Source organism: Kogia breviceps, chromosome 13, assembly GCF_026419965.1.
Source record: "Kogia breviceps isolate mKogBre1 chromosome 13, mKogBre1 haplotype 1, whole genome shotgun sequence".
NCBI classification, from domain to species: domain Eukaryota; kingdom Metazoa; phylum Chordata; class Mammalia; order Artiodactyla; family Physeteridae; genus Kogia; species Kogia breviceps.
Genome location: NC_081322.1, coordinates 15744882 through 15765896, shown reverse-complemented (window position 1 = coordinate 15765896; position 21015 = coordinate 15744882). Strand labels below are relative to the sequence as shown.

At 33.2% G+C, this 21015-nt stretch overlaps 1 protein-coding gene across 1 annotated transcript in view; it reads right to left on the bottom strand.

The window, feature by feature from the left end:
* EYS (eyes shut homolog) overlaps window positions 1–10642 on the bottom strand; it is a 1724957-nt gene extending 1714315 nt beyond the window's left edge. The window contains exons 1-2 of the mRNA XM_059083021.1: window positions 9892–10642; window positions 6312–6425 (exon numbers count right to left, since the gene is read on the bottom strand). Coding sequence (XP_058939004.1) covers window positions 6312–6425; window positions 9892–10642 — 865 coding nt within the window. The remainder of the gene's footprint in view (window positions 1–6311; window positions 6426–9891) is intronic.
* Between the last annotated feature and the right edge of the window lie 10373 nt (window positions 10643–21015).

The window sequence follows — 21015 nt, the reverse complement described above, 5'->3', positions numbered from 1 at the left end:
TATAAACTGCTAATGAAATGTCTTACAGTAATCTTCACTCATCACAATAGACCTCTTATCAGTCAGAATGATATCTGGGGTTATCACATCATAAAAAATACTTATTCCTCTAATGCAATGCTGTGTTTTCCAAAAATCATTCATCTTGTATATAGAGATCACAGCATGCCTTGCAAATAAAATTTCTTGAATCCTGAAACTAAAACTATTTTTTTTGCAGTGGTAACTTAGTCTTAAAATAAGACTGTGAGCTTATTTTCTGACAATCACTTGTTCCTATTTCAAAATATTTGAAAGGCTTTGAAAATGTGGAACTGACCAGGAGAATTTTAATAGTTCCTTGAATTGCTCCAAAAATACATGAATTTTTTTTGCAATAAACTTATGAAGTTATAAAATTAGAGAAGATAATTTTATAATAGATACATAAATTTTGTATAACATTTTCAAGTTTGGAATTATAATGAAGAATACATTTTCATACAGTTTTAGATTAGATCTTTACCCCTTAATTTTACTTTCATAAGATTTGTGATTGTAGTCTTACCTCATGGCTAATTATTCTTTTTTTTTTAACATCTTTATTGGAGTATAATTGCTTTACAGTGGTATGTTATTTTCTGCTTTATAACAAAGTGAATCAGTTATATATATACATATGCTCCCATATCTCTTCCCTCTTGCATCTCCCTCCCTCTCACCCTCCCTATCCCACCCCTCTAGGTGGTCAAAAACCACCTAGCTGATCTCCCTGTGATATGCGGCTGCTTCCCACTAGCTATCTATTTTACGTTTGGTAGTGTATATATGTCCATGTCACTCTCTCACTTTGTCACAACTTACCCTTCCCCCTCCCCGTATCCTCAAGTCCACTCACTAGTAGGTCTGTGTCTTTTTTCCCGTCTTACTGCTAGGTTCTTCATGACCTTTTTTTTTTTTTTTCCTTAGATTCCATATATATGTGTTAGCATACAGTATTTGTTTTTCTCCTTCTGGCTTACTTCACTCTGTATGACAGACTCCAGGTCCATCCACCTCAGTACAAATAACTCAGTTTTGTTTCTTTTCATGGCTGAGTAATATTCCATTATATATATGTGCCACATCTTCTTTATCTATTCATCTGTTAATGGACACTTAGGTTGCTTCCATGTCCTGGCTATTGTAAATAGAGCTGCAATGAACATTTTGATACATGACTCTTTTTGAATTATGATTTTCTCAGGGTATATGCCCAGTAGTGGGATTGCTGGGTCATATGGAAGTTCTATTTGTAGTTTTTTAAGGAACCTCAATACTGTTCTCCATAATAACTCTATCAATTTACATTCCCACCAACAGTGCAAGAGGGTTCCCTTTTCTCTACACCTTCTCCAGCATTTAGTTTCTAAATTTTTTGATGATGGCCATTCTGACTGGTATGAGATGATATCTCATTGTAGTTTTGATTTGCATTTCTCTAGTGATTAATGATGCTGAGCATTCTTTCATGTGTTTGTTGGCAATCTGTATGTCTTCTTTGGATAACTGTCCATTCTGTCCATTTTTGGATTGGTTTTTTGTTTTTATGATATTGAGCTGCATGAGCTGCTTGTAAATTTTGGAGATTAATCCTTTGTCAGTTGCTGCATTTGCAACTATTTTCTCTCATTCTGAGTGTTGTCTTTTGGTCCTTTTTATGGTTTCCTTTGCTGTGCAGAAGCTTTTAAGTTTCATTAGGTCCCATTTGTTTATTTTTGTTTTTATTTCCATTTCTCTAGGAGGTGGGTCAAAAAGAATCTGCTGTGATTTATGTCATAGAGTGTTCTGCCTATGTTTTTCTCTAAGAATTTGATAGTGTATGGCCTTACATTTAGGTCTTTAACATTTGGTAGTGTATAATTTAGCACAATATTTGAGGTGTCTTAAAAACCAGGAATCTGTTTTTCCTAGAATATCACTAGTTTTAAAATATGATTGATGTATTCCACTTTATTTCTTTGCCATCTTGATTTAAATTTGCATTAGATATAGATTTTTAAACTGCTTCTAGCATGATAGCTATACCTTTCCAAAACACATGAGTTACAAAATTCCCAGTCTGGAGTGAAACTCAAGAGCAGTGGTACTTTAACATAAAAGCTAATTTATGCAATAATAACTGATTAATAAGACATTGAAAATACAAAGTTTGTGACTTTTAATATGACTCTTTGGAAAACTATAATCTCAATTTATTTGTGAATCTTGCTTCATATATCAGATAATGTGTAATAATATGCACAGATCATCACATTGAGCAAAAAGATTATTCATATATTAGTTCCTAAAAGTTTTTGAATAAAGTAATTAGAAAGTATGTATAAGATAATTGAATAGCTAGAAGGATAGATACATATTTAGATGTTTGATATATACCTATATACATAAGTACATGCATGCATACATACATACTTTATGTTTTAAAAATGTGACACTTCCTGCACATTTTTAGCTTAGCTTTAAGTCACAGAATAATACAATACATACCAAAAAAATCTCAATCTATTATAGTTATTAGGTCTTCTAATAGAGTCATCATCCTATGTTGTCCATAATAACACAAGTTTATGTTCATGGAGTGTAAGACATTATTTCTGAGATATAAATTCTCCCCAATTATCAAATGACCATTTGTTCTGCATTTTCTAACCAAGTAATATTATTCACAGTTGCATTAAAGTAAGCAAATGGGTTTGATATATCTCTACTTTGTACTTTAGATTCAGCCATGGTCCTTTCTAGGATACACAAGCAGTATTTTATTTTAACATGAGGACAAACTTGCAAGTTAACCAGTGATAACTACCTCTCTTTTCTCAGTCTTTTCCAGATACAAGGGGTATTATATCTCTCATATAGGGCCACTTGTGAATTTTGCAAACCAAGCTGCCACAAACAGTCGTCTCCTTCTTAGCTTGGAGGAGAAAGATCTAAAGCTGCTCACTGCAAGTAAGCTGGGTCAGTGGGACCACAGGAAATTATGGATTATGTCTAGGCTTTATATGAGAGACTACCTGAGGACAAACATTCCTGTCATGGAGTTTGTAGAGAGTCTATATGTCCTTGCTATAGAGTTGATAGTTTGTTGTATGGTATAAATCAGGGGTTAGTAAATTACAACTGTGAGCCAAATATGACCTTCCACCTGATTTTGTAAATAAAGTTTTATTGGAACATAACAAAATTCATTAATTTATGTACTGTCTATGGATGCTTTCACACTACTAACTCAATAGCAGAGTTGAGTTACCTTGACAGATACCATATGGCTCAGAAAGTATAAAATATTTACTATCTGATCCTTTTCAGAAAAAAGTTTGCAATCTTCTGGTATAAATATACAACTACTGTATTTTATAGTTTTCTGATATTTATTTCTTATTTTACAATAAATACTTTAAATGCAATGATATCAAAAAATTAAATTTTAATAAAAAGTATGTTTCAAACTTGTTTCCCTGGAAAGTTGGTAATGAATATGGAGTTTACTCCTAAACTATGTCACTTTAATGATCCACTGCTGAGTATTGACTACATGAAATCAGAAGACACGTTTTAGTTAAAAAAACAACAGCATCTATTTAAATGTTAGTAATTATTTTAAAAGACTCCCTCACATTGATGAGTTAAGTTCAGATAAAGAAGGTATTCTTACTTATCACTCTGTGAAGCATGTATTTTCACTTAGATCACACAACTATAGCAAAATTTTTTTCCTAATTTTGTATTGCAAGTTTCTCTGTACATATTAAAAGTAAAGCGATTGTAATAAATGTGTTGGCTCAGTTAGCAGAATAAATTGACACAAAGATAAAAGACACCAGCCTATACTAGTAAAATCAGAGGTTTCAAATATATAGTCAGTTTATTTCAATAATAGTGTTGTTCTGTTGAAGGCAAGGTATCTGACAATATTAAGAATGCTATTGAAAATTAGCTAAAAATGTTCAAAGATGAAGTTATGTGCTCTTGTGCTAAATTATAAGTATAAATTTTGTTAAGTTTATAATGATATATACTTGTTTGATCAAGTTGAGAAAAGGATGAAAAAAATGTACTTGGAATTTATTGTGGTTCATACATAATACATAGTTTAAAAGCAAATCAGTTGTTATGCTCATATGAGTGGAATAGAACCTATAGTTGCAAAATTTACAAATAATTTAATATATTCACAGGACAAGAGACTAAAATTTTTGGAATAAAGCTGATATTGAAAATAATGTAACATAGCAAAATGTGCTTTCTTTTGCTGCTGTCCATTAACATTTAAATTTTAGAAACTTTTAAACTTGTGAAGAATGACTTTGAAAATAAACCCAGTATTTCAGGGAGGTTTTGGCATTTTAGTGAAAATATTGTAAGTTTTGGTTGCATCTCATTCAAAATCAGTTACCAACATTTAATCCAAAAACAATAAATCAAGAACAAAAGACTGGTTTTTGAAAGTTTTAGTGAAATGTACTTATTTTTAAAAAGACATTAAAATTTATTCCTACACAATACAATGAAAAACTTAAGCTCAATGAATTCAAAAGTGCTCGAGATCATAAATGTTAAAACTAGGCTTTGGAATAGCTGGACTTATGGGGAACAACATTGACAGAAATCCTATATTTCACAGATTATTTTTTTTGTGCCAGGACATAGTGGAAATCATTTGAAACACCTAAATGTTGTGAAACATTCAAAAGAATCATACGTAGAGACCATTTACTTCATGAGGATTCTCTGAAAATGTTTGTCAAAAATAATTTTGAATAGAATAAAATATAGCTCCTATCGACATACTTTACTGATGTATTTTATACAAAAAATATATAATTGGGAATACTTAACATTTAGCAGATTTTCCTTTGAGATTAACAAGAACCTCAAAATATGTTCGGTGAAAATGTCCTAAATTAAGATGGCACAGTTAGGAGAAGAGTCAGCTGAAGGCATTAAGTGACTTCAAATTTATTAATCATAAATGCAACTTTGAAGAGGCTATAGATAGCTTTATAAAAAATTACAGTTATAAGACAATATTGAAAAATTACTCATTCTTCAGAAAAATAGATGTAAATATAGTTTCTGCTTATATTATTTTTAATGTTTCAGATAATCAATATAAAGCATGTTTTAAAATGTCCTTCTGATTTGCAGAGACCAAGTTACAATTATTTTCTTTGGAAGGAATTTTAGAAATTAATTTTTTGAATAGAGCTACATTCTTTGTCTGCCTATTTAATGAAACCAATTTGCCAAAGAATAAATAAATATTTCAAATATTATATATTTGTAACTCTTTTTAGCTACCTCTTTTGTTCAAAAATGTCATGGTTTGGGAGATAAATTGTATATTCTTCATACACCTGCAGGATATGGTAAGCTATTATAAAACACCTAACAACTCATAACCTATCTCAGAAAATACATGACCTGAAGGGAAAAGCCCTGAAAACATTTCTTTGAAGACAGTTGGAGTTCTTACCACATGCACTGCTACCAACCTCTCTTACCATTGGCAGTGGCTGATACACTCTACCAGACTTTCAAATCTCTCTCAACTAGGTTACATGGAAAGATCTTCAAGAGAAACACTGGGAGTTACCACTCTCTGCAGTTTGGGAGACTCTTAACTTTTGTTTCACTCCCACGAAAGGAGTCTTTAGGTACCTAATTGTGGCCGGAGATACCACTACCAAAAAACATTTTGAAGAGGGACAAATACACTGAGGGTGAGTTATATTTCCCAGAAAATGCGAAACTGTGGAAGGGTTCAAAGATGAGATCAGAGTGGTTTAAACACAATTCCATTGTTAAATATTTAATCAAAAGTTAAGAAACTATTGGTTTAAAGAGTGATTTTATTGACATCTTTAAGTTTATTTGAGAAGGAATAAAACATTTTCATGCTTCATTAAAGGGGATTTGTCTTTACTGACCTGTTACCTAAGGAAATAATAGAGGTATAATTTTTCAAATTATGTGCAAAATATACACTCTTTGTAAACATATTTTAGTGCCTAAAAACAAAATATATTTTATCATAGTAAAATAAAACTGTTCAATTGGTGTCTAAACTATTCATATATTATGAAATATCAATATTTAGCAGAATAATCCTTTAATTGTTAAACAAATTGATCTCTTAAATTTTTTCTTCAAAAAAGTCAGAGTATAGAACCACTAAACTTGTATTTTTCAGTAATAAATGAAACATTTCAAGTCTAATTTGAAATAAATGACAAAATTAAAATTATTTGTGTGTATGTATGCATACATACATAGATGTGTATTTTTACCTGAAAATAGTTCCTCACAATCACAAATGAAACTATTTGCAGTAATATTTCTGCAGTTCCCATGGAAACAGATGTGTGGTTGACACTGCCCAATTATTTCTGAACAATTTATGCCTATAAAAATAAAAGAAAATTAATGTTTCAACTAGATTAAAATATGTACTTTATATTTATATAGTTAATTAAGGTCACAGATTTTTCCAAAATTTTTAATAATGAATAATATAAAAATTTTGAATAGTGTAATTCTAAGACCTAGTGCTTCATGATGATGGATTTAAATGGAAACAAAACTTACTTTTAATAAATTTGACATCAGTTTTTCCATCCTTTCACTGCATAACAATAAAATATTTTTCTGATTGGTGATATTTGAGCTGTAGTTAATTTTTATGATAATTTGAATGTGTTAATCATGTAGATAATATAAATATATGTAAGTATCAATTCTTCAACATATGCTGGAGCATTGCTGTGGTAATATACAAAGTGACACATTCAAGTGTATAATATATTGTATCTTAGCCCTACTACCTAGCCAAGGTAATTATTCAAACAAGGAAAATGTGAAAGTATTATACCATCTGAAGAGGAACCAGGGCATAAAGTTTCAGTCAAGCAAGAAAAATATGATCTAGAGACCTGCTGTGCAACATTGCACCTGTTGTCAGCAATAATATATTATACACTTAAAATTTTGTTTGAGGGTAGACCTCGTATTAATTCCTCATATTAATCATTCTCTCCACAGTAAAATCAAATCAAATCAATTAATATCTAATCTAATCTAATCTAAAATTATTTGGAAGAAAAGAGGGAAGACTTCTTGGATTCTCAGAAGCCATGCACAAGCTTCTAAATTCTATGCTTTCTTTGCTGCTATATCAAGTTTTCCAAATCCCACTTGTACAAGCTATCATGGTTCTACTATACAAAAAAAACACAACCTTGCATAGCATATATTTCTATGTAGTTGATCATCTCATAATATCCTTCTTAGAGGAATGTGCCAACAAAATTCCAGGGCGTGACACATGGACAAAAATGTCACTACAAAACAGTTGCACATGATTTGGCAATAAGCCTGCCACTTCCCCCATTCTAATTGAATTCTTAATTTAATTTGTGAGCAGTTTTGGCCAGTTGATGCTTTTCAAATTCTTTATAGACTGACATCTCTACCTCACTGATGCAGAACTCTTCTTTCTTCACTTACCTCCAAACAATCCCCAAAACAATGAAAATATAAGTAACAATAATTACAATAAGTAATTGTGTGCCAAAATATTTCCACACACAAAAACTAAAGTATCAGTAGTATGTTCAATAGGTCATATTCTCTTTCAGTCCTAGTGGGTGTAATAGCTAAATTGTGACCACCCCCCCAACAAAGATTCTTATGTTGAAATCCTAACCCCCAGGACCTCATAGTGTTACTTACTTGGAGACGGGGTCTTTAAAGTGGTAATAAATGTTAAATGAGGTCACTAGTTTGGGTCCTAATCAAAACTGACTTATGTCCTTATAAGGAGAGGATGTACAGGCACTACAGAGAAAAGGGATGTGAAAACACAGAGAGAAATGGCTGACCATGGACCAAGGAAAGAGGCCGAAGACAAACCAATCCTCCTGACATCTTGATTGGGACGACTTAGTCTCTAGAACTTTGAGAAAATAAACTTCTAATTTTGAAACCACTCACACTGTGGTTCTTTGTTATGGCAGCACTAACAAATTGGTACAGTGAACATTCTCAGTTTCTTGGTAATCTTACATATTTATGTATCTTTTAAGATTTAAAATTGAAGTAATTGTGCATAATTAGAGTGGTGCCATGGTATATGCTCAGTGTCTTAAAAAATAAATAATATTAGATACTTTTATAGAGTTTAAAATTTGATTATTTACATTATTTACTGCTGTGTTTCTAATAAACAAAGAAATAAACATTGGGATAAAACCATTCTATGCAGTTATGATAAAAGCACTGAGATAATATTCCATGATCTATGATTACATCTATGCCAGTTAATATTATGTAGGTAGTAGAAATTTTCTGGTCAAATATTCTCTAAAATTCTTTGGACAGGTTAAAACGTATACTTTAGAAGCTCTCAATTAAATTATTTTTCCATTCACCCTAAATCAGAAATTTGAGTGCTTTTATTTTTTTTGCTGACCTGTCTTAATTTTAATTACCTGATATACTATTAGTCAGGTTAACTTACATCTTTTATCACCCCTGCCAATAGAGTCAAATGAGAATTTGATCCCAGTTATACAGAGAGGATATCCAGTGGATAATGCTGGGATTAACTTCTGAAATAGCCTCAGTACTTTTCCCCTAAAGAGTCTAAAATTACATTTTAAATGATTGGCTTAGGTGAATTTTGGAGCGTAAAATGGCTTATAGAGTTCTTCCATTACACTTTATCACACAGTCTCCTCAAATCTAGCTTCAAGGGAGTCTTCCCAGGGACACAGAAGAACAAACCTATTGAATCCTTCTAAAGCCTTCCCCACAAAATTGCAGTTATATCCCTGAGCCCAGTTGGCTCCAGTCACATCTGCTTCTCACCCCCCTTCCCCTCTCCTGACCAAAATGTGCTGTTAGTCTGTTGTGTGTTTTCTTATCCCGTCATTGCCAATGCCAGGCATTTCCCTTTGTTAGATCATCCTCATTTTACCTTTGTAACTCTCCATGCCAGGTCTCTGAAACTGTAATTGAAAGAAATTCTTTCACACATTCCCAAATGTCAAATATTTCCTACATTTCTCAATGTTTCTCTTCATTTCCTCTGATGACCCAAGTTCCTTAGTAAACTTTCAAATAGGAATGGTCTATTTCCCTTAAATCCTCACTTCAGCTTCACGTAACCTAGTTTATTTACACTGTTTTTAGGTTGCCCTTCTTCTTGCTTCATCTACTCACCAAATGTCTTCTTTTGCAAACGTTTCTCATCATTGCCTCTCATTTAGCTTATAAAAGCCAGTTAATTTTTTTTTAAATCAGTTGATAATTATATCACGCTCTTTCCCTCCTTGTTCAGCTGATTTATCAATTACTTTATAGGTGTCACACCAACACCATTGAGAACATTACTTTGGGTTCACAATCATCCTTTCTTCTCCAACTCTCCCAAGCAACTTTAAACCTTCAGCCCAATAATGTGTGTCCTTATCATCCTCGACTCAGATCCACACTTCATTTCTACATTATCACCCAGAACTGCTTGCCCAAATACCATAAATTTGGGAATTTCATTTAATGACTAAAACATATTATTCTGATAATCTTCTTTTAATGAGACATTAAGAGTGGATTTGGGGAAAGAAGTAAAAATAGTTATTTCAGGATAAAGCATATATGTTTTTAAGATATCCTCTTTAAATAAGCACAATTTTTATTTTAAAGAATGCCTGATAGGATTTATGTATGCCCAGAATCCAAATTTAGTCCATTCTAAAAACTCTACCAAATTCTTAAAAATGTAGCCTATTTTTTGGTAACTAACTGTTTATGAATTCAGTCTATTTTACTATTTTAATAGAATTATGTTACTTTAAAAAATAATCTTACCTGTAATTTGTGGGTGACAGATACATTCATATCCTTGCTTATTCCATTTCTCTCTTTTATTAATGCCACTGCCATTATTTTTACATGGCTTACAGGAACATGAATCCAGCTCCTGGCAGTATTTCCCAGAGAATGGAGGCTGGCAATGGCAGCTGTATATCTTGCTCCAAACTTCAGTAAAACATGTACCATGCCCAGAGCAAAGCTCCGAACTCAGATATTCCTGGCAGAACTGCTCTTTCACTGTCACATTTAGTCGAAGTCCCAGTTGACAAAGGGATGGAACACTTGGCATTACTGTGATGAAATAATGTGTCCCAACACTCAGCCACTGAGAATTAACAGTGTGCATTCCTTTTAGATTGCAACCAAAAAGTAACTGATCTTCAGCTGTGGTATTTTGCAGACAGTCAATGAATGATGCTTCCGAAACATTCATCACATTTATTTCTGGATATTGAAGAGATGGTTCAGAAGAAATTACAAGGATGTCTCCTAATTGAATTTGCAAAGGGCAAATCTGGGGAACAACTTGATTGCCAGAAGTATTCAATTTAGTATTTACATCTCCAAACCAGCAATCCCCATAGAAATCCAGGCAGATGTTTTCTGTCACTGTCCAATTCACCACATATGTTGAGGGCTGTGCACGCCATTCTTCCACCAAGTGTCGTTTACATGTTGTTCTTCCATTTATAAACATGCTGTGAAGAACCACCAGGCTCACAAGCATAATTAATTTGTCAGTCATTTTGGGAAATTCTGTTTTACAATCTATCATGAAAGTGTCATAAAGAATTGCTGCAAAATGGGCTTTCAGCATTGCTGGAAAAATCTAAGCAGAGATTTTGTTCAGGGACTTCTGGAGACTGGCTTTCTTTCTCTATTCCTAAAGTGCAAGTAGATTTGATGACTGGATTTTGATCAAGAAACAGTAGAGTTCAGTTGTTTAAAATATACCTTTAAACAGAAAAATAATACACTGTTAGTGAAGTTTTTCCTAACCTAATGATATAGAAAATTCTTACCTGTATTCTGCAAGGACTGTGTCACCAATGGCTAGGCACCTTCTTTGTGAAACAGGCCAGGAAAAATGTGGTCAAGGTACGTTGGGTCTCATCCTGCCATATATACTCACCTGCTTCTGAAAAGTGTTGGTATCATTACATAATTAAACCAGCAACTTACTACAGTCTTTTATACCAAGTTTCAGCATAACTGAAACACAGCAATAGTCAAGATCCTTTTTTTATGGATGGTTTAATTTTTTTTTTCAGATACAAGTATCCCTCTCTGATTAGTTTTAGAGAAAAAAAATCTTAAAAACAACTAAGAATAAAAATCGTTCAAATATAATGTTTGTGTAATATTTTCTTACAAACATAAGGCTTAAGGTGATGGTTGGTGACAAAACATGTTCTTGTAATCCAAGAAGAGGGAGCTCCCACATATGTAAAATATTCATGGAACATTCAGTTATACAAATGAATAAACTCAGAATGAGTCTTCACCCAACTTCTGCAGGAATGGTGGGAAGGTGGTAGGTAAAGATGGAAAAGGAAACATAAAATGGTTTAATGGAAGGATGATAAATAGAAATAACTAGTGTGGCAGTAACGTTCTCCTTCACCACTCAACACTGATGTGGAAGGAGGGGTCAGGCATCAATTCTGTTGGAATGTACCATTACTGCCAGAGGGCAAGAAAACAAACAGGGATTTTGAGATTTAATATAATTAAAACAATTTAAAAAAATAGAAACTAACACTCATTGAGGGTTTTCTCTGGCAAATCACTTTACTACTTAAGAAATAAGCTGTAATCCTCACAACAAAATTCAAATTCTCTAAAGAAAGATAAATGTAAAAGAATAATCTTTGGATTTTCGGATCAATGTTATTTATTTTTTCTATGTTCTTAGGCCACATGAGTTTTCATTCCCTCCACTGTTATATAGGTAAGAATATATTAAAAAGATTAATTTAAAGAAATTAATATAGTAGTATTGAATTAACAAGGTAGAATTAAAGATTGAATTAGACTATGTAAACCTATACAAGTCATTCGTCAAATGGTAACTTTTATTATTTTCCAGTTTCACTCAGTAATCAACATCCACATTTGTCAGATTCAAAATACCAGTATTCTCTAGTATACCTTGACTATGAATTAAAAATTGTTAAAATAAATGATTTTATGCCATTATATTATATTATTAAATTGTTAGTTTATATCAGATATTTATGGTAACTCTAATATATTGATGACTATTATAAATCATGTAGAAATTAAATTTGAGTCATAAATTACCACTTTGCAAATTCAGTTGTGGATATTATAAATCTATAAAATACAAATTCACATAAGTAATATACTAGCACTACCTTAATATACATGTGGAAAGTGTTAAATAATAAATTTCTTACAACTAAAAGTTATGTATAGTCATGTTCATTTAAAATATGTTAACCATAACTTTTGGATTTCAATTGATAATATTGCTAAGGTTAAAATAATACTTTAAACAAATATATTTGATCCCAATCAATGTGCAAGGCAATATGCTAAGTACTAGGAATTCATCAATAACCAAGTGAAATTAGGTATCAGTATAAAGAACTAAGAACTTAATGAAGGAGATAGATGGTTAGGCAAGCAACATCATCAAGTTACTATCAAAAGAATAGTCTACAGCACTATAAGAATATGTAGCAGGGATATTTAATAGGAAAGGATAAACTTGGACAATGAAATGGAATCATCTAGGAAAATTGCCAAGGGAGGAGAATTCCAAGAGAAAACTATCTGTCTAAAGATTTTGAAATGAGTGTGACACTGGATACCTTCCAAGAAGTGAGAGAAGTTGAGCTTTTAAGTGTAAAGGGCAGAGAACTTATGATAAAACATAAGCTCTGAATTTAGGTAGAGATTATATCAAGAAGGGGCCAGCATTGTTGGTAAAGGAGCTCACATTTTATCTAAGGAAAATGGAAGTCTCTGGTAGATTTTATGTAGGAGATTAACAATAGTAAATTTTATTTTAAGGATGTCAGTTTAGTAGGAGTGTGAGGAAAATATCTGTGGGTATACCTGGGAGAGTTGAAAATTTTGGAAGGGGTCAGTAACAGTAATCTAGTGAAATAATAGGGATGGCATGATTAATACAGTGACAGTAGAAATATAACAATGCTGGTAGACTCCAAAAATATGTAAATGCTAGAATTATAGGGTCTTGAAGGCTGTTGACCTAAGGAGAGAGAAGGAAACCCAGGAATAACAGGTGCAAAAACAAGATGGTAAGGGAGAAGGAATGTCAGAATCGCTTAATCATATACTGATTTTGAAGTGTGCCTGAGTGACTTTCTTGTAGAACTATCCAGATATCAATGGTATATACAGATATGAGCACAGCAGAGAATCTGGACTAGGATTCTAAATCTTATCATTTTTATCATATATTTTTGTATTTCGGTATGTATGTAAAATTTTTGGAAGGTTGTTTTAAGATTGGAAAGTCTTGATCTTGTTAAAATCATGAAGAAGGGATGCCTACAGAAATAATAAAACAGATGAAAGAAGGCATGTGGCAATGAACACAGTGCAGGGTAGCAGGAGAGAGGAAAGATTATTGTAGATTATTCAGCTTGTGACTTTGGTGGCAGGAAGTTGGGGAATTTATCTTGTGGGATCTTCTATTTTCTCTGTGAGATAAGAGGTGATTGGTGGAAATTGTGCTTTTGGAGGAAAGAGGGAAATGGACAAGATTTGAAATAAACAGGCAAGAAAATGTGAGTGAGTGTTAATTAAGAAAAAAATAGAAGAATCACTAGCAAATATTGAAATATTTTTGTGACTGTAAATCACAATCTTACAGTAGTATCAGCCTGCACAGGTGCATTATTTTCCCAGTAGCCTAGTTAAAATAATACAATAAAAAATTAAGTACTCGATGGTTTGAAACAAACACAGTCACCAGCAAATTACATTTGCATTGAAGCAGAATTAGATCTGTGTGATATTTTTAGACTAGCTGCAGATGTGGGCTCACATTACTGCATGGCTAATCCTGTGCTTCTCAGAATTCTCTGCACTCTTAATTATTGTGCATTTATATTTTCTAAGAGAAAGTGACTTGATATATTGCATTTGAATCTCAAGAAAAATAAATAAAACAGCAAGCCAAGAAAAAAACAAAGAGAAAAACCTCTATGAGGTCAATTTGCATTTATATGCTGATAACAAAATGCTTTGGATTTTATTAGGATCAAAATTAATATGAACATCACATATGGATATATTTGAATAAGAGGGTGTGATTTGGATTAAAAAGTTAGGTATAAGGATGGGTGACTCTGTTCTTCATTTATAAAGACATTCTTCAAATCCCACCCAAAGTAGAAGCCTAATGACATTCTGCTCACTTCTAGACACATGCAAATGTTCACAGTATATATGAGTTCAATTCAGGAATTATTTTCATCCCATGTGATATTGCCATCTTATAAATCCTTGAGCCAAGAAGCCTAGAAATCCAGGGACTATGATGGAGCCATTGTATATAATAACAACCTTAACATCTCTGGGAAGCAATGTTACCAGAATAATATTTCACAGGAAAAACTACTGAGGAATTTTAGATAATGTGAGATGTATCACTTTTACGGTAGCTTAGTAGTTAGGTTACTGTAACAGAAAAAGCCCAACTTAGATTCAATAGTTAAAGAAACATAGATAATATTTCTCCCATTCCAATATACAAATCATCTTAAATCACCTCCTTTAAAAAATAAGGAAATTGATTCAAACAAATAAATTTTATATAAGCAAAGAGTGATTTAAGTATAAAATGCCTATTATAGTGTTCAGATTATGATGGCATTCAATAAAAGATAACTGAGTGAGGATTAGAAATAATGTGTGTAACATTTGCATTGTGCTTAATACATAATATCATGAACTGTGGAAACTTTTAATGAGTTTGCAGTTGATTCTATAACCAGTGGTATTTTTTTCTTTTTTCACCCCATTATGAAGAACAATCTCCACAATAAATAGCTTTTTCTTTTTATAAATTATATGCTATACTTGATAAGACATATACAGAAATGAAAATTAGAAGTGTAGAAAATAAGTGAACGGATATAAAATTTCCAATGTTCTGCACCTGATATTTAGAGTGTCCAGGGCACATTTGGGATACCACAGATTGGACTAAAACTGTGGGTGGGGAAAAATTCTTGTGTTTTGGAAATGTCAATATAGCTACCAGAAGCATGGAGGATGAAAATCCTATCAGTGAATCCAGAAAAGGGAAAGAATGGTAAATTTTAAAATTAAAGTTGAGATAGAAGCAATGGAGAAGAGATAACCACCATAAGAAGAAGATTATTCAAAACCTGGTTACGAATAGGAGAAGAGAGTGAGCAAAAGAGGCTCAGGTGAAAGATGACAGATAATATAACAATAATGTTCAAGAGATTGATGAAAGAAGATATTTCAAGATAACTGCACTTTTTGGAGGAAAATATTTCCAATTTTTTATTGAGTGAGTATTTATATAAATGATATAGTGAGTTTACTAAATTTGATGATTACCTGCAGCTTAATTGGTGTAGCAAGAACAAGAAAGTTAGAGTTAGATGGTAGGTTTATAAAAGTTAAGAGAAAAATTCAAAGTAGAAAACTCTTTAAGAAACAAATTGTTTAAGAAGAAAGGAAAGCGAATAAAGAAGTCACCAAGATGGAATTAAAATTTCATTTTAGAAATGAGGAAATTTCAATGAGGAAAAGCTACAGTTAATGAAACCATGTAAATTATACCTGCCATAATCTAGTTAATATATAATATCTGGGCCCCAAACAGGAATGGGAATGGAAAGAAAAATCAATGTGTTTTACTTCTAATGAAAAATTCATGATACTTGGTAACTAACTGAATATAAAGTATAAAGGGGTCACCATCCTAAGGACTATCATTTTATTTACTATTGTGAATTTTATATTAACTTTTCTATGTCTTGTTGTTGGTTAAACTGTATAAACCATTCCATTTCATATAAGATATTGTAAAAAGTTATAGAGATTATTGTTGACACATTGGAATATACCCTGAGGAGTTAGAAATTATTTAATCCTAATTTCAAAATACTACATCAGCAAGATTGCCATTTTCTTGCTATTTCTTGAAATAGTAAAGTTAAACAGAAAATGATGACACAATAGCACCATACATTTAACCAATGTAATTATTTGCTTTTAGGAAACAGAAAAGTTTTTTGTGAAATTAAAAACCAGTTAAATTATGCTTTATTATAGGCTTCCTTTCTCCTCACATTTAATTAAGAATATTATCTTATTTTCAATCTCTTTTTAATTAAATGAAACTTTCCATTGTCTATACATTTTATTTTCCTTAAAAATTAAAAATAGTGACCTTTCATTGAAATATATAGCTAAAATATATGAAAAAACAGAAGCTATATTTGACTTATAGCCAAAAGTGTTTTGAGAGTTGAAACTACCTTTCCAATCCTTGCTTTCTAAAGTCTATTTCTTGGCAATGTTAAATGCCATAGAAGTCTTGGTCTTTCCTAAATGTTTTAGTATCTATTAGAGATATAATTACGCCTTGTTGAAATTGAATAAATGACTTTTAAATCTAGTGAAATCTGCTGGAGGCCCCTATTCATTGAGGATCTGAATGTCTAGACGTCTAAAGAAAAAAAATTGGGGCTATAGTGGACAATGACACTGACCTGGACAGGGTCACAGAAGCCCTCATTTGAGTCATTTCAGATATAGACCAAAATATATAAAATCAAGAAAAGCCTGTTTTACCTTATATGTTAAAGTAAAGCTTATAAATTACTATTTGAAAACCAAAACAGGAGTACAGAATTTGGAATGCTCACTCTTAAACTGAAAAAGTGGTTCTATTTGCAATGTAATTTGTGTGAAAATAAAACAAAAAATACTATCATAGAAACAAACTCAATGCAATTCTTTCTTATTAAATGTTTTAAGGAAATTAAAGGGAGAGTAAACTCCACTCAAGAAAGGGAAAAAGTAGGAGCCATAACAAAACTGCTGGAAAAAAAAGAAAATAAACTAAAAAAAATATTGTGAAAGTGAAAAAAAGAGGAATTAAAACACAAAGATGGCTTCCCTGGTGGCACAGTGGTTGAGAGTCTGCCTGCCGATGCAGGGGACACGGATTTGTGCCCTGGTCTGGGAAGATCCGACATGCCACAGAGCAGCTGGGCCCATGAGCCACGGCTGCTGGGCCTGTGCGTCCGGAGCCTGTGCTCTGCAATGGGAGAGTCCACAACAGTGAGAAGCCCGTGTATCACAAAAACAACAACAAACAAACAAACAAACAAAAAATAAAAAACACAAATACAGTGAAAAATGATATAGGCAGCAGACAATTGTATGTGACCTTAACATAGCCAAAATAAAGTGCTTTCTATTAAAGTTACAAAAGTGTAGAATAAATTGTTTTTGAACATTCTCAAATTGTACTTTATTATCACTAAAGTTAAAAAGTTAAATAATTTAAATTATTAGAATGATATTTCATGAGGCACTTAATGAAGTGAAAGCAGTCCTCCACTCTCAGAATCAATACTTGCCTGTCCAACACCCCATAGACTGTACATTCAACTCTTTAATGTTTTTTTTCTCAAGAAATTACTTCTATGTTGCCACATTATTTACATATGTGTGTTTAATTTTTAAAAGAGAGGTTTTTTATAGAAGAGTTTCAGGTTTACAGAATTACAGGAAGAGTGCAGTTTTCTTGTATACAACACAGCATCCAATTTCCACTATTTCTAGTGTCTCATTATTTAATTAACTAACTTTAGTTAGTAAGTCCATACTTTACTCTGATATCCTCAGTTCTCACCTCATGTCCTTTTTTTCCCCATGATCCTATTCAGGCTCCCACATTACATAAGGTAGTCATATTTCCTTAAGCTCTACTTAGTTGTAACAACTATTTGCCTTATTTTTGATGACATTGGAATTTTTCAGGAGAACTGATCAAGTATTTTGTAGGCTGTCCCTCAAATGGGATTTGTCTGATGTTTATTTCATGTTTAGACTGGAGTAACATGTTTTTGGGAGAAGGACTACAGAAGTAAAGTGTCATTTTCATCACATCATGTTGAAGGTACATAGTGTCAATATGACTAATCACTGTTTAGGTTAATCTTGGCCACCGGGCTTGAGGTAGTGTTGGTCAGGTCTCTCTGCTGAAAATTACTCTGTTTTACACCCCTCACACACCTTTCCCTGCCTTTTATTTCCATACTGTGTTGTTTAGAATGGGGTGAGACGTTTTTAGTTTTATAAAAAACTGTCAAACCATTTTCCAAAGTGGTGGTACACTTTTTCATTCCTACCAACAATGAATGAGAGTCTCCATTACTCTGCATCCTTGCCAGAAGTTAGTATTGTAAATTCTTTGGATTTTAATCATTCAGGTAGGTGTATAGTGGTATCTCATTGTTGCTTTAATTTTGAAATCAATAATGATGAATGATATTGAGTACTTTTTAATATTTTTCATCTGTATATCTTCTTTGGTCAGATTTCTGATCTTATGCACATTTCTAACTGGGTTCTTTGGTCTGACTGTTGAGTTTTATTTATTTAATTTTAAAATCTAGAGGCAGCTTTGCATATGTGGAATAAATGCCAATTTTTCATGGCTTATAATTATTTTATTTATTGTTTGATTCAAGTTGCTAATATTTTGTTGAGCACTTTGTTTCTATATTCATGACAATAATTATTATGTAGTTTTCCTTTATTTTAATGTCCTTGTCTAGTTTGGGAATTAGGTTAACACCAGTCAGAGAATGAGCTGGAAGTGTTCCCTCTGCTTTTATAGTCTGGAAGAGATCTTGTAGAATAGGCATCATTTTTTTATTGAAGAGCTGATACAATTCAACAGTGAAATCATCTGGGCCTGTTGATTTATTTTGTGGAAGGACATTAATTAATGAATAAATTTAATAGATATAGGCCAATTCAGATTATACCCATCTGCTTACATGAGTTTAGAGAGTTTATATCTTTCAAGGACTTGGTTAATTTCCTCTAACTTATCAGATATTGGGTCATAAAGTGGTTTTTAGTGTCCATTTATTATCCTTTTAATGTTCATAATAACAATAATGTTGACATCTATTTCATTTATGATTTTAAAAGTTTGTTTATTCTCTTTTTTCTCTACCTGCCTGGATAAACTTTTTATCAATTTTATTGGTCTTTCAAAGAATGAGCTTTTACAACTGTTGATTTTCTTTGTTTTTAATTTTACTGATGTCTGTTCTAATTTTTATTTCATTTCTTTTGTTCACTTAGGCTGAAATTGTTCTTCTTTCTTGAGTGTTCTAAGATAAAAGATTAAGTTACTGATCATAGATTTTTTCTCTTTTCCAATATATATATTTAATGCTATGTGTTTTCCTCTGTGCACTACTATTGCTGCATCCCCAGAAATTTGATAAGTTCTATTTTCATTTTCACTTAGTTCAAAATCATTTTTAGAGAGGAGAAAATATGGCAGAAGAGTAAGAAGTGGAGATCACTTTCCTCCCCACAGATACATCAGAAATACATCTACAGGTGGAACTGCTCCTATAGAACACCCACTGAACGCTGGCAGAAGACCTCAGACCTCCCAAAAGGCAAGAAACTCCCCATGTACCTGGGTAGGGCAAAAGAAAAAACGAATAAACAGAGACAAATAAAAGGGACAGAACCTGAACCAGTGGGCGGAGTTGTGAAGGAGGAAAGGTTCCCACACAATAGAAGCTACTTCACGGGTGGAGACTGGGGGTGGCAGAGGGGGGAAGCTTCAGAGCCACAGAGGAGAGTGGAGCCACAGGGGTGCAGAGGGCAAATCAGAGAGATTCCTGCACAGAGGATCAGTGCTGACTAGGACTCACCAGCCCAAGAGGTTTGTCTGCTCACCCGCCAGGGCAGGCAGAGCCTGGGAGCTGAGGCTTCAGATTTGATCAGATCACAGGGAGAGGACTGGCTGCGTGAACACAGCCTGAAGGGGTTACTGCACCATAGCTAGCCGGCAGGGAGTACGGGAGAAGTCTGGAGCTGCTGAAGAGACAAGAGACTTTTTCTTGCCTCTTTGCTTCCTGGTCCACAAGGGGAGGGGATTAAGTATGCCACTTAAAGGAGCTCCAGAAATGGACGCAAGCTGTGTCTATCAGTGCGGACACCAGAGATGGGCATGAGACACTAAGACTGCTGCTACTGTTACCAAAAGCCTGTGTGCAAGCACAGGTCACTCTCCACACCTCCCCTCCCAGGAGCCTGTGCAGCCTGCCACTGCCAGGTTTCCGGGATCCAGGAACAACTTCCCCAGGAGAATGTATGGTGCACCTCAGGCTGGTGCAACATCACACTGGCCTCTGCAGCTGCAGGCTCACCCCACATCTGTACCCCTCCCTCCCCCCAGCCTGAGTGAGCCAGAACCCCTGAATCAGCTGCTCCTTTAACCCCATCCTATCTCAGCAAAGAGCAGACGCCATCAGGTGACCTACATGCAGAGGCAGGTCCAAATCCAAAGCTGAACCCCCGGAGTTGTGCAAAAAAACAAGAGAAAGGGAAATCTCTACCAGCAGCTTCAGAAGCAGCAGATTAAAGCTTCACAATCAACTTGATTTACCCTGCATCTGTAGAATACCTGAATAGACAACGAATCATCCCACTTGAGGAGGTGGACTTTGGGAGCAAGATATATTATTATTTTCCCCCTTTTCTCTTTTTGTGAGTGTGTATGTGTGTGCTGTTGTGTGAGATTTTGCCTGTATAGCTTTGTTTTCACCATTTGTCCTAGAGTTCTGATCATCCCTTTTTTTTTCTTTTTTACTTTTTAAAATATTTCTTCTTAATAATAATTTTTTATTTTAATAACTTTATTTTATTCTTTCTTTCTTTCTTTCTTTCTTTCTTTCTTTCTTTCTTTCTTTCTTTCTTTCTTTCTTTCTTTCTTTCTTTCTTTCTTTCTTTCTTTCTTTCTTTCTTTCTTTGTATTTTTTCTCTCTTTTATTCTGAGCTGTGTGGATTAAAGTCTCTTGGTGCTCCAGCCAGGCA